Source organism: Raphanus sativus, chromosome 9, assembly GCF_000801105.2.
Source record: "Raphanus sativus cultivar WK10039 chromosome 9, ASM80110v3, whole genome shotgun sequence".
NCBI classification, from domain to species: domain Eukaryota; kingdom Viridiplantae; phylum Streptophyta; class Magnoliopsida; order Brassicales; family Brassicaceae; genus Raphanus; species Raphanus sativus.
Window position 1 is genome coordinate 1,291,143 of NC_079519.1, and position 14,447 is coordinate 1,305,589.

General features: G+C 39.6%; 3 protein-coding genes across 3 annotated transcripts; 2 read left to right on the forward strand and 1 right to left on the reverse strand.

Annotated features, from left to right (window-relative positions):
- The first annotated feature begins 950 nt into the window (after window positions 1–950).
- Window positions 951–8,917, forward strand: LOC108827053 (alpha,alpha-trehalose-phosphate synthase [UDP-forming] 1). Its single transcript, XM_018600399.2, has 15 exons — window positions 951–1,157; window positions 4,487–5,017; window positions 5,260–5,648; window positions 5,734–5,848; window positions 5,937–6,038; window positions 6,127–6,277; window positions 6,370–6,458; window positions 6,649–6,697; window positions 6,779–6,879; window positions 6,963–7,150; window positions 7,241–7,358; window positions 7,438–7,614; window positions 7,697–7,819; window positions 7,908–7,995; window positions 8,080–8,917. The coding sequence occupies exons 2-15, from the start codon at window positions 4,541–4,543 to the stop codon at window positions 8,790–8,792; spliced, it is 2,880 nt and encodes a 959-aa protein (XP_018455901.1). The 5' UTR covers window positions 951–1,157; window positions 4,487–4,540; the 3' UTR covers window positions 8,793–8,917.
- Window positions 8,918–8,941: 24 nt separating this feature from the next.
- On the reverse strand, window positions 8,942–11,424 carry LOC108827055 (trifunctional UDP-glucose 4,6-dehydratase/UDP-4-keto-6-deoxy-D-glucose 3,5-epimerase/UDP-4-keto-L-rhamnose-reductase RHM1). Its single transcript, XM_018600402.2, has 2 exons — window positions 11,276–11,424; window positions 8,942–11,109 (listed from the first exon to the last, which is right to left on the reverse strand). Exon 2 carries the CDS (start codon window positions 11,107–11,109, stop codon window positions 9,100–9,102), a length of 2,010 nt encoding a protein of 669 aa, XP_018455904.1. The 5' UTR covers window positions 11,276–11,424; the 3' UTR covers window positions 8,942–9,099.
- Window positions 11,425–12,197: 773 nt separating this feature from the next.
- Window positions 12,198–14,363, forward strand: LOC108827056 (probable sodium/metabolite cotransporter BASS1, chloroplastic). Its single transcript, XM_018600403.2, has 7 exons — window positions 12,198–12,798; window positions 13,050–13,143; window positions 13,256–13,289; window positions 13,368–13,422; window positions 13,503–13,586; window positions 13,672–13,959; window positions 14,044–14,363. The coding sequence occupies exons 1-7, from the start codon at window positions 12,292–12,294 to the stop codon at window positions 14,194–14,196; spliced, it is 1,215 nt and encodes a 404-aa protein (XP_018455905.1). The 5' UTR covers window positions 12,198–12,291; the 3' UTR covers window positions 14,197–14,363.
- Window positions 14,364–14,447: the final 84 nt, after the last annotated feature.

Below are 14,447 nucleotides of genomic sequence, written 5' to 3' on the forward strand. Positions count from 1 at the left end.
AGTTTAGAGTTTAGAGTTGAGGATTTAGGGTTTAGAATTGAGGATTTAGGGTTTATAGTTTAGACTTTAGGGTTTAGGGTTTAGGATATTGAATTTAGGGTATATAGTTTAGGGTTTAGGGTTTAGAGTTGAAGATTTTGGGGTTAGGGTTTAGAATTAGAGGTTTAGGATTTAGAATTTGGGATTAGAATTTTGAGAAACATATAAAAACAAAGATATAAGAGTCTTTACCATTTTAATAAATAAGGTATTTTTGAAAATGTGTGTTTAGTGGTGGTAAAGATGAATAATGGTATCTTGAAAATGGTATTTTTGAAAATTCTCCAATTTTGAATTATGGATCTGATTAAGATAAAATATACCACTTTCAGTTTTTTACTGTAGAATAAAGATTGTTATAATAAGTTCAAAAAAAAAGATTGTTATTTTCTTAAAAATCTCTATATTTGAAATTTTGAATACTCTAGAGATTCTGGCTGTAAGTTTTTTAAGAAGTCATATTTTACCTATAAATTTTCAGAAGCCAACATAATGTTTTAGCTTTCTTGGTTTCAACTGCCAAAATATAAAAAAAAATTATACAAGTTTAAAGTTTTATGAAAATACATAATTGTAATATCATTTTTTTCTCAAAAATATATCAGTAAGAAATGGTCTTTAGCACTGATATTTGTTTGAAAAAAAAGAATATTGATGTTTCCAAAAAAAATAAGAATATTGAATACTTTGACTTAGAAAATAAAAATAATTTGTGGAACAGTAGTCAGCAAGAACAATAATTAAGATTTGATATCATTACTTTTGGTTGTGGGGCGAAAGTAATCCTTTATTTTCTATTTTGTTGGCTATATCTAATCTTTTGGCTGATGAAGAAAAGTTACAAAAAACTATATATTAAAAAATGGAATTTAAAAGGTGAAAAAGAGAGAACAAATTCCCTCCAAATGATTGGGCCATAAACCATAGAAGGCTGCCCCTTCTCCTCCTCCTTGCATACTCTCTCTATTTCTCTCTCTCAGCCAAACACACACTCTCCTACAAAAACCTTTCACACGATCTCCATCGATCTCTGCTGGTGTCTCCATCATCGCTTTCGTCTCTCTCTATCAACAAGCCTCTCTTGCTTTATCCGGCGGCTGCTTCGTTCCTCGATCTAGGTTAGTTTTTTCCCTCGCTGATCTCATCTCATTACAAGCAGTTTCCGCTTTAGATTGTTTAACTTTGATGTGCTTAACCTAGTTTTTTCCCCTTAAGAGTTATTATCTCATGGTTATTAGGGTTTCGTGGTTTTACATAACTGGTGATCATGGATTGATTTAGCCTTATCGTTGTGGTCTCGGTATACTTCTCACTTCGATCAATTTCTCCTAATTTGTTTGTTTGATCTCTCGACTCTGATTCTGAGATCTTTAGTTGTTGATATGATTGGATTTTATAGAGATTTGCTCTGTTTCTTGAATCATGATTTAACCGAAAAGAAGCATAAGAGGAACCAGCGCAAGTTTCTTGAATGTACTCTTTCGTTATCTGAAACATAAGTGACTGAAACTTGATGTGCAGTACTTGGATTCTAGACGTTCATTACTTATAAAACTCATTAGAAAGTTCTTGTGCCATATACATATATATAACTAACATATTGAAGTATTCTTAAGATAAACTAGATAATATTATATTGACTGGTGTCTTGTTTCCTGATTAAGGTGCTTTACAAAATCCTTGGTTTATTGAAAAGCACATAAATAGCATTTAAAAAAAAAAATTCAAGGATGCTTTTCTTTTTGCAAGATCCAAAAAGGATAATAATGATGATAATGATCTGTGTTGTTGGTTCATGAGTTTTAAACATTCTAATCTCAACTTGTGATTGGATAGTATCTTATTCTATATATGAATCCATCCATGACTAAAAAACTCATTTGCATGTACTCTCCTTTTCATATATCACTCCAATACTTAAAACAGACCATTCTAGAGGGAAATTATAAACTTTTTGTGTGCGTGATAAATGGTCCATCTTTTTCAACTTTGTTCTCAATTTAACAAGATCTTTGGTGGGGTCCTTAGCGATTGTAGATTCCGTGTCTACTTGAATGAGTCACTGCTTTATGACTGCAGTCTTCACGGGAAAAAGCAATCTTAATGCATTTCTCGTACCTGTATTCTAGTTTGAAAATGGTTGATATATACAGTGCCACTTGGTTACAGGATAGTCTTTAAACGTTAGAACAAGTGCAAGGTCTGTGACAGATTCTTGTTTCCTAGTCCTGGGGTTTTCTAGTGTTTTCTTTTGTTATTTCTCTTTATATTTATCTCACTCACATGTTTGTAGGGTTATATAAAGCTTTAACTACTAGACTTTCAACTATATTTTTTTTTTCAAATAATAGGACATATATACTGTACATATATCAACGGCCAAAGCAAAAGTGAGATCACCAAAATCGTATAACTTTTTCTATCGTAAATATATGATGCTTAGATTTCCTGTCTTATTAGGTGGACCACCAGTTTGTTATACTTTCTTTATCCTTTGCCTTTTGTTACCGACACATGTTATTGGACGCTCCGTATGTTGTTATCCACGCACACACAGCATAAACACATACTAAGTCTTCGTCTTCTTCTTCTACTACCATATTAAAGGAACATTGTGTCCTCATGCTTGTGTTGTTGGCTTGGGACATCATGTGACTTTCTTTTCTCCTTCTAAAGTCAATATATAAACAGTAACAACTCTAAAAAACGAATAATGTTTTTTCTCTTCTGTGTACATTATTTTCCATTGTGCATATCATTCAAATGTTTGACATTGTTATATCTATGCAAAGAGAGTGTACTGTAGAAAGTCAGATGTCGATTTTACTCATTTAATAGCCACACTTGAGGTCAGTGCTATGCAAAGACAACACTTTCTGTCTTTCTGACTTAAAGCATCTGATTCCTTTTTTTCTTTTCTTCTGGTGTTACTAAACTATGCAAGTTTGCTTGAGAGTCCTCTCTCTTCTAAATATTACTTGAAATACAGTATTTTTATTTTGGTTTCTTTTCCTCTTTTGCATAATTCTGATCTGACTTGCTACTGATAGTGGTTCAAAACTAGACTGAATACGATATATGTGGGGTTTAATCTTTTGAGACTGTCTGTGGCTACCAAGTACTAACTCTTGTTTTCCACACCCTATCTAGAATTTCTACACCCTATCTAGAATTTCTACTTTTAAAGAAAAAAAAATCTTTCTGGTCTACAGAGAAAAATATCCATTTCCAATAAAAAAAGAGAGATCTTTCTTCGTTGTATTTCCCAGTATCAAATTCCAACGTCAGCTTGGCCGAGTGAGAGAGAGAGAAGTCAATTTTAGCTTAAACCTTTTAATGTCGTACTCAGATATATAAAATTACTTGTTGGGTTAGGTTAATAATACAAAATAATAATAAAATATTTCTTCTCGTTCACAAAAATAAATATTTGAGATTTGTATATACTTTGTAGATGAAAGATTTATGTTTTAGATAAATGTTTTTCTTAGGTTATCTATTTTATTTATAAAAATAAAATGTTATTTTTTAACTATATATATAAAATATTTCGTAATTGTGAAACGGAATTAATTACATAAATAAATGTTAAATAAAAAGCAAGCTTGGCCAGGCGTAGGAGGAGCGGCTCTAGGATCCGGATAGACGAAGGGACCCACAGAGCTATACGTAGGAGACGATTAATCCTTTCATTAATGATTTCGTCATCTCATCTTTTACAAAACCTAGTTCTTACGTCATCTCGTGATTGCTAAGTGTGTATGTGTGTCTGATCTTTCTTTGCTCTTCACCGGCGGTGTTAATCTAATTTTTCTTTTAGTTCTTTGGCGAATTATTGGAAGATCTTTTGTAGACTTTAAAAAATTTATTTTGTTAGGATTTGTGAAAAAGGAGAGATTAAAGTCTTTGGTGTGTGTTTTCAGACAAGTATCCTTTTTGTGTAAGTGGTAAACACTTGCATGGCTGTGAAGACTCTGTGTATAGTCTGTAAAGCTTACACGAGGATTTTGTTGCTCCCTCTCTCTCTCTCTGTGATAATATCTCTCCCACCGTTCCCTTTCAACTTCTCACTATCTGTTTCTTTTGGCTCTATTTACTTGCCATCTCTCTCGTTGATAACGACTTGAAACCCACCTCAAGAAACAAATTAATAAAAAAAATATCCTCAAATTAAGCCTTTTTTCTTGCTCGTGTTTAGGGATCACTGGTCACAATTTTTTTGCTGAGTAGCCATGAAGATGTGTGATTCATGTGCCCTTCCTGGTTAGTGTTGTGTTTTTTTTTTGTTATTTGCCTTTTGTAATAACTCTAGAGATGCTTATTCCTTGGCCTGATTGCTTCTTTTACATTCAGTGTATGGTGAATGGTGATTCACAGTGGCATTTTCTTTTATGTTTTGGTTTCTTAATGTTGGCCTGATTTGCTTTTCAACAATAATAAAATGCAGGTTACTCTCTGGATTGAAACTGAGCTTATTTGGCTGTTGTTTTGGTGTGAGCGTATGCCTGGGAACAAGTACAACCTCAGCTCTTCTCACATCCCACTCTCTCGGACAGAACGGCTCTTGAGAGAAAGAGAGCTCAGAGAGAAGAGGAGGAGCAACCGTGCACTCAATCCTAATGACTGTTCTGAAAACTCTGAGAACGACCTGCAGCGTTTAGAAGGTGACAGCTCGAGGCAGCAATATGTTGAGCAGTACCTGGAAGGTGCTGCTGCTGCTATGGCTCACGATGATGTCTGTGAGAGGCAAGAAGTGAGGCCTTACAACAGGCAACGGCTACTTGTAGTTGCTAACAGGCTCCCGGTTTCTGCTGTGAGAAGAGGTGAAGATTCATGGTCTTTAGAGATCAGTGCTGGTGGTCTAGTTAGTGCTCTCTTAGGTGTAAAGGAGTTTGAAGCCAGATGGATTGGTTGGGCTGGTGTTAATGTCCCTGATGAGGTTGGTCAAAAGGCACTTACCAAAGCTTTAGCTGAGAAGGTAAACATAGTACCCTTATTTAACTATTAAATTCTATTAATTTTTTTTTCTTAGTTTGTTTAATGATAAAAGAGATAAACTAATGACATAAAATGAATTGAGATCTTAAAATGACACTTTTTTGTAACAAAATTTTTGTATATACATTTAATATGAAACGGAGGTAGTATCTCTTGTTCTTGTTCTTGATGTTGCTGCCAATAAGAATTAGTTTCTTTAATTGTTTTTTTTTAAACTTGCAGAGGTGTATACCTGTGTTTCTTGATGAAGAGATTGTGCATCAGTACTACAATGGTTACTGCAACAACATTCTGTGGCCTCTGTTTCATTACCTTGGACTTCCACAAGAAGACCGTCTCGCCACAACAAGAAGCTTTCAGTCTCAGTTTACTGCATACAAGAAAGCAAATCAAATGTTTGCTGATGTTGTGAATGAGCACTATGAAGAAGGAGATGTTGTCTGGTGCCATGATTATCATCTCATGTTCCTTCCCAAGTGTCTCAAGGAGTACAACAGCAAGATGAAAGTAGGATGGTTTCTCCACACACCGTTTCCTTCTTCTGAGATACACAGGACGCTTCCTTCAAGATCAGAGCTGCTTAGATCAGTTCTTGCTGCTGATTTAGTAGGGTAAAAGCGTCTGCTTGACTCTAGTTATTATTACTAGTGCTTTTTGACAGGTTCTTTATCAATGTGTGTTGTATACTTTTCTCAGTTTCCATACATATGACTATGCAAGACACTTTGTGAGTGCGTGCACACGTATTCTTGGACTTGAAGGAACACCTGAGGGTGTTGAGGATCAAGGCAGGCTCACTCGAGTAGCAGCTGTATGGCCATCTCATTACATAACACCTAGTTCTTTTTGGAAGCCTTATCACAATGTCTTCTTTTTTTTTGTTTGTCTTTGGGTTTCAGTTTCCAATAGGCATAGACTCTGAGCGGTTTATAAGAGCACTTGAAGTCCCTGACGTGATACAACACATGAAGGAGTTGAAAGAACGCTTTGCTGGCAGAAAGGTATGGTTTATTATGAAAGCTCTTCTGAGGCAAAGACAATGGAAGTGTTTATTCTCCATCTTCAATGATTTTCTTGTTGTATTGACAGGTGATGTTAGGTGTTGATCGGCTTGATATGATCAAAGGGATTCCACAAAAGATTCTTGCATTTGAAAAATTTCTCGAGGAAAATGCTAGCTGGCGTGACAAAGTTGTGCTGCTGCAAATTGCAGTGCCAACAAGAACAGATGTCTCTGAGTGTAAGCTTTTCTTGATTTTCTTTGACTCTGTTCTTGCATGGCAGCTATTCAAAATGAACTTGTGTGGGTGTAATCTCTCGTTTTTGTTACAGATCAAAAACTCACAAGCCAAGTTCATGAGATTGTTGGACGCATTAATGGTCGTTTTGGGACACTGACTCAAGTTCCAATACATCACCTGGTCTGTTCTTTCTCTCCTCCATGCTTTTTCAGCGATCTTTGTGTTTATACAGTTGAATGTTAGGACTTGTACGTCTGTTAGTAGACTGTTCTTGATGGTACTACTATGGATTGATAAAAGATAGCTGCATCATGCTCTACATATTTGTTGTTATAGATCTTATAGTTTGAACATGACACTTTGTGATCAGGATCGTTCTCTGGACTTTTATGCTCTATGTGCACTTTATGCAGTCACAGGTAAATTGTTTAGCTACTTGTGGGTATTGGTTACAGTTTAGTTTTTCTGTCATCTGATTTAGTCTCTTTCTGTTTCATCAGATGTTGCACTAGTCACATCTTTGAGAGATGGGATGAACCTTGTCAGCTACGAGTTTGTTGCTTGCCAAGAGGCTAAAAAGGGAGTCCTCATTCTCAGTGAAGTAATCACTCTTATCATACTCATATAAAGAGGGAACAAACTATAAATGGTTCAATCTCTCAGGAAAAAAAAATTGTTTGACAGTTTGCAGGTGCTGCACAGTCTCTAGGTGCTGGAGCCATTCTTGTGAATCCTTGGAACATTACGGAAGTTGCTGCCTCCATTGGACAGGCTCTGAACATGTCACCTGAAGAGAGAGAGAAAAGACATAGGCATAACTTCCATCATGTCAAAACTCACACCGCTCAAGAATGGGCTGAAACTTTTGTGAGGTATTGTATGCTTATCATTAATGCTGAAATGAGATGGTCCGTCCTTACAAGCTATTGAGATGTGTAACACTTCAACAACATATCTTGCAGTGAACTAAATGATACTGTAATTGAGGCTCAGCTAAGAATCAGCAAAGTCCCACCTGAGCTTCCACAGGATGATGCTATCCGACGGTATTCAAAGTCTAACAACAGGCTACTGATCCTGGTAACTTTGTGGTCACTTTTAACCATACCTTGTGGTCGGTCACTTTCTCTTTGTAACTTTGAAAAAAAAAACATTTCAGGGGTTCAATGCAACACTGACTGAACCAGTGGATAACCAAGGGAGAAGAGGTGATCAGATAAAGGAGATGGATCTTAACTTACACCCAGAGCTAAAAGGACCTTTAAAGGCATTATGCAGTGATCCAAGTACAACTATAGTTGTCCTAAGCGGAAGCAGCAGAAGCGTGTTGGACAAAGTATGTTCTTTCTGTTGTTTCCTTTTCTTGTTATAACACTTTTAAGTTTTAACTAACCGACTTGTTTTTTACTTAAAATCAGAACTTCGGAGAGTATGATATGTGGTTGGCAGCAGAAAATGGGATGTTCCTAAGGCTTACAAATGGAGAGTGGATGACTACAATGCCAGAACACTTGAACATGGAATGGGTTGATAGCGTTAAGGTAAAATAAGATAACCTGCATTTTTCAGACAAAACACATCTCAATCTCAGCCTGAGTTCTGTTTTTTGTTTCTTTTCTATTTGTGTAGCATGTTTTCAAGTACTTCACTGAGAGAACACCAAGGTCACACTTTGAAACACGTGACACTTCTCTTATATGGAACTACAAATATGCAGGTAACTTGACTACCACTGTTGTTTTTTTTTTTACCTTCCATTAAAAATCATTCAACAAGACTTTAACTCAATTTCTCATTGCAGATGTTGAGTTCGGGAGACTTCAAGCAAGAGACCTGTTACAACACTTATGGACAGGTCCAATCTCTAACGCATCAGTTGATGTCGTCCAAGGAAGCCGCTCTGTCGAGGTCCGTGCAGTTGGTGTGACCAAGGGAGCTGCGATAGATCGGATTCTAGGAGAGATAGTGCATAGCAAGTCCATGACCACACCGATTGATTACGTCTTGTGCATTGGTCATTTCCTGGGGAAGGACGAAGATGTCTACACTTTCTTTGAACCGGAACTCCCATCAGACATCATCCCAGCCATCGCACGGTCCAGACCATCATCTGATAGTGGTACAACCAAATCATCATCAGGAGGAGGAGGAGACAGAAGACCGCCTTCAAAGTCAACACACAACAACAACAACAACAACAACAAAAGCAGTTCAAAATCTTCATCCTCTCACTCTAACAACCACCACAACAACAAGGCCTCTTCACAGAGATCTCTGCAGACAGCAACAACAACAGAGAGAAAAAGTGGAGGATCATCATCCAACAACCATAGCTTAGGGAACTCAAGACGTCCTTCACCAGAGAAGATCTCTTGGAACGTGCTTGACCTCAAAGGAGAGAACTACTTCTCTTGTGCAGTTGGTCGTACACGCACCAGTGCTAGATATCTCCTTGGCTCGCCTGATGATGTTGTTTGCTTCTTAGAGAAGCTCGCCGACACATCACTTCCCTAACTCATCTTAGAACCAACCCTAGACTGTCTGCACTGCTCAGAGTGTTCTTGTAACCCCCCCAATAAATGATTTGTTTTGTAACAAGTAACCATTACATTACTCTTTTTAGTGGTTTTTTATTCTAATCTAATAAAGAGTAGATAGCAAAGTGATTAATAAAAATTACATAGAATAATCAAACTACAAACACCCCTAGTGATAGTGTGGGGGGGTGTGATCAAACAATATAACAAGAACAATAAACAAAACATATTATTATTAGTGATTGATCTAATGAAGAATCACACAACCTTATCACACACTCTTTCTAAGTCTTCTTGTTTGGTTCAAACGCATACTTGATCAAAGACTCCTTGATGGAGAGTAGCTCAGGGAACTCTTTCTTCAACTTAGAAGCATCCATCTCGTTGTTACTTCTCGGAGCCACAATGACTTTAGCTTGCTCCTCCAACGTGAAGTTCGCCCATTTGAACTCCGGGTTGATGTAGTCTCTGTACATCTCCAGGATCTCGTTGTGACTCACCACCCCGGGGTTCGTGAAGTTCCATATCCCTCTCAAGTTCCTCTTCGCCATCTCTATGGAGATCGGTAAAAGCTCGTCAAGCACAGTCATGCTGTTCGGAATGTTCACTACTTTGTTGTACCTAGAGATCTTGGTGATGAAGTTGCGTGGGTTGTTTAGATCCGAAGAGATAGGCATCCTCACTCGTAACGTGCACACGTTGTCAAACTCCTTGAGCAGCTCCTCCACCATGGCTTTGGTTTTTGAGTAGAAGGAGCCAGTGAAGTTGGGAGTGTCTTCCTCCTTGAACCCAACCCCTGAACCTTCGGGATGGTTCTCATCATACTCGAATATACAACCGGTAGCGAAGTTCATCATGAGAAGACCATTCTCTCTGCAGACATCAGCTAGAGTCAAAGTCCCAGCCACGTTGGCACGGATAGTCTCCGTCTTGTGAGACTCACACCAGTCAACGTTAGGTCTCCCAGTCACACCAGCCGAGTTGAAAACATGAGTCGGCTTAACACTCACAACATCCTGCAGAAGAGACGCTCTATCCTCCAACCTCCCCTTCCCATACTCGTAAGCAATCCCTTGCTTCTCACATATCTTCCCAAGCAAACCACCGATCCATCCCGTCTTCCCGTAAATCAAGAACTTGAGAGAAAGCTTCTGCGGTGCGCTCCTTAGGCTTGGAACCACCATGTGGTTCCTCTGACTCGGCTTCTCATCAGTTACTAAAGAACTCTCCTCGGAACCATCGAAGTGTCCTCTCCCTCCAGGCATCATCAGCATCCTGGGATGAGGAAGCAACGCTCCAGAGACATCACCCCACCACTCAGGGTTCTGAGTGTACCACTCCTTAGTCTTCCTCAACCCTTCCTCCCACGTCGTCCTCTCAGACCACCCCAGCTTCTTCAGCTTCTCGTCATCAAGAAAATACCTCTGATCATTAAAAGGCCTGTTCTCAACGAACTTAATACTCTTCTCAGGGTCCACCCCAAAGAGCTTGCAAACATCTCTCGCCACGTCGTTCACTCTCCTCTCCTTCTTAGTCCCAATGTTATAAACATGCCCCACCTCTCCTTTATGGAGAATCACCTCAAAGGCCTCAGCCACGTCCTCGCAGTAAAGATAACTCCTCACGTTGGAACCATCCCCATGAATCGGCAGCACCTTCCCTCTCATCGCCAGCAAAATAAACTTGGGAATCAGCTTCTCGGGAAACTGATTCGGCCCGTAGACATTGTTCCCACGAGTGGTGATCACTGGGAGGCCGTAAGACCTCCCATACGCCATCACAAGCATCTCCGCGCCCGCCTTGGTCGCGGAGTAAGGGTTGGTGGGGAGAAGCTGGGACGCCTCGTGGTTCCCCACGAGCGCGTCCTCATCAGTCTCCCCGTAAACCTCGTCTGTGCTGACGTGGATAAACCTCTTGACCTGCCCGGCCGTGACCTTGCAGGCCTCGAGGAGGACGTGGGTGCCGTAGATGTTGTTCTTGGTGAACTCGAAGGAGTTGCCGAAGGAGTTGTCGACGTGGGTCTGGGCGGCGAAGTGCATGATGGTGTCGATGCGTTCGGTGACGAGGAGGTGGTTGACGAGGTCGGCGCTGGCGATGTCTCCTTTCACGAACTTGAAGTTCGGGGAGTTTTTTGAAGGGTTGAGGTTCTTGAGGTTGGAGCAGTAGTCGAGCTTGTCGAGGACGACGACCTTGTAGTGAGGGTAGGTTCGGATTAGCCTGTTCGCCACGTGGGAGGCGATGAAACCGGCTGCTCCGGTGATGAGTATGTTCTTGGGCGTGTACGGAGAAGCCATCTAGACAATAAAGAAACCAACACATCAAAATGAAACCTTTAGATCTCAGATCTAACGAGAAACTAAACTTAGGAACATCGAAAGGTAGAGACTTTATCGAAATAGCTATATAAAGTAAGAAACTTTAGAAATGAAACGTTACGATAATTAAGATTCTATGACATACCTCTCTCTTTCTCTGAGAATTTTGGGTTTTTTTTTTTTTGACGATCAAACACACCGCACAGACGAGAGACTGACTCCGTTGAGAGGGAAGAAGAGCAGAGGAGTTTGTTTATATACAGATTAAAGTTACGAAAATGCCCTTTGGTTCTTTCTGTTATTTACATGTAAGGGGGCGGGGGTAGGTTCGCGACTTGTGAGACGCGTGTTTCGATTGAGAACGCGCGATTTGGTTAAGACATTAACTTCGCGTGTTGTTGTTGTTAACTAATATGCAAGTATTGATTACTGGTTGATTTCTTGTTTTAAATTTTGATTTGGACAAATCTGAATGTAATGATTAGAAAATTTTAGTATTGGATTTGAAAATGCGAAGGATTTTATAAAACAAAATTATCCATTTATTCTTTGATATAATTTGTTTTGATTCAGACAATCTGATTGTAATGATAACAAAAAATCTAAATTTGGAATATAATTTTATGAGACAAGGACTTTGCGTTTGCGTTTGAGGTAGTGGTAGGTGCCATATATGGCTCTCCTTTTGAACAACGAGGTGAAATTTCATTAGCTAAAAGAGTTTCCAATACAAAGTAGGTGCCATATATGGCTCTCAAAAGTTCTGTAAACTCTCATTAAATACGCATTCCTATCTAAGGACTGTTTTCGTAAATTTACGTGGCAATTGAATTCGTATTGATTGATTAGTATTACTAAATTTGATATGCAATCATTCAATGCAGTAGCGCCCATATGCTCGAATCAATCAGATCACCGACACATTCAATTATGGTCACTTGTGACTGAATTAAACTAGAATATACCACTAACATGTAAAGCGCGCTTATGCAACACTAATTTAAGCGGGGGGTAGAGCGAATAAATAAGTTTTCTTTGAGGGACCATTTAGTAATGTAAAATTAAAACGTGCTGAGATCACGTGACGGCACGTGAGTACATGTTCGGGTGTCTTCTTCTTCTTCTTCGTTGCTCCGATTAGAAAATCGCCGGCGAAGAAAAATGGCCTCCTCCGTGGTTTCTCTCTCCCTCTCGAACGGAACAACGACGCCGCAATTGAAAGCGAACTCCTTTCGAAAGTTTAAACTCGCTCAAGTGCATCTTCGGCGAATCTCTTGTTCGACGAGTCGCGAGATATCTCTCGAGTCGCGTCGCCGAGTGGCTCCTTCCCTTACGTGTAAGCAGCGAAGAAGTGTCGAACTTTTAACTCGATGCGGAGGAGTTTCGTCGTCGAGCGGCGACTTCCCTACTGAGAAAGGGAGGAGCTTTGGGGAGTGGGTGGAGTTTGTGGGAGAGGCGGTGTCGACGGCGTTTCCGGTGTGGGTTTCGGTGGGGTGTTTGCTGGGGCTGGTGAAGCCGGGGGCTTTCAATTGGGTCACTCCCGATTTGACCATTATAGGTCTCACCATCACCATGCTCGGAATGGGGATGACGTTGACTCTCGATGATCTCCGCGGCGCGTTGAAGATGCCTAAAGAGCTCTTCGCTGGCTTTCTCTTGCAGTACTCGGTTGGTTTATTGTCCCTTTGATGGAATAATATTAAGTTAATAGAAAAAGATGAGATCTTGAAGGAACCAAGTGTTGTTAACCATGACGTTGTTGAGTAGTATGTGGCCTTGGTTGAGCTCATTATATTGATGGTTTAAGATGATTACTCAGTGCATGAGCTAGCCTTTTTGTAGTTACCAGTTCTTTGGCTTGGAATGGTAGTTTTAGAGCTTGGATAAGTCACATAACTGGCTGAGGAATGATGTTACAGGTCATGCCATTATCAGCATTTCTAGTGAGTAAGCTCTTGAATTTGCCATCACATTATGCTGCCGGTCTCATATTGGTTGGTTGCTGTCCAGGCGGTAAAAGAAACAACACTCTTTTGCTTTTGATTGAAGTTTTAACAACATTTTTGTCTATTCATGTTATGTGATCTGATTACCTTTTTTTTTTTCATTTGTTTTATTTGGAAAGGTACGGCAAGTAATATAGTCACTTACATTGCACGGTAAACAAAAAAAGAGAAGTAATATTGTTCATTTACATTGCACCGATCTGATCTCAGTTTCTTTGTTAAATGTTACAGTGGGAATGTTGCACTATCAGTGTTGATGACAGCAGCTAGTACTCTTTCAGCTGTGGTTAGTCTGTCATTGGTCTCCTCTTCTAAAGATTAAGGCAACCATAAAATAATAATAGTCTTTTGTCTTCGTTTTCTTAGATCATGACGCCGCTTCTTACAGCTAAGCTTGCCAAACAATACGTCGCAGTTGATGCTCTTGGATTAGTAAAGTCAACACTACAGGTTTGATTTGGTTTGGTGTTGGTTCAGTTGAGTTTCTTGGTTGTTCACATTTTGGGATTATTAACCCCTTTCCTGGCCCCCACAGGTGGTTCTTCTCCCAGTGCTGGCTGGTGCATTTATGAATCAGTACTTTCAAAGGGTGGTGAAGTTTGTTTCTCCTCTTATGGCACCGATTGCGGTTGGAACGGTCGCGATTCTCTGCGGGACTGCTATTGGTCAGAACGCTTCTGCGATACTCACGTCCGGGAAACAAGTGGTCATGGCTTGTGTCCTTCTTCACCTCTCTGGTTTCCTCTTTGGCTATCTGCTCTCGAGATTGCTCAGAATTGATGTGGCTTCGTCGAGAACTGTCTCTATCGAAGTTGGCATGCAGGTAAGTCACAGTTCAGTAAACAGAGCTCTTTTAAAAACTCAATTCCAACTGAAGTTGTTTTTTGTTTTTGTAAAAATGGCGAAGAACTCGGTGCTTGGACTAGTTCTGGCGGCAGAGCATTTTGGAAATCCGCTGACTGCAGTACCGTGCGCTGTTTCTAGCGTCTGTCACTCCATCATCGGTAGCGTCTTGGCTGGTGTCTGGAGACGGAGTGCCCCTAAACAGCTTGAAGACTGAAAAAGAAATGAAAAAGTTGGGATTTTTTTTCACTCAGCCAGGACCGTTTAGTTATGTCTTTTGAACCAAAAGGTTTGTCTTCTGGAGAGCTAAGAACTGTTTTGTCTTTCTTTGGTCAGTCATGTTTTGTCTTTCTTTGGTAATTAAAAAAAAAAACTGTTTATGTCGGTCTTGTTTACGGTGACATTTACCTTTGAATCTTCCACTCTTTCAAAGACTTCATGATCTCTAAACATTAAACATTTTGTTGT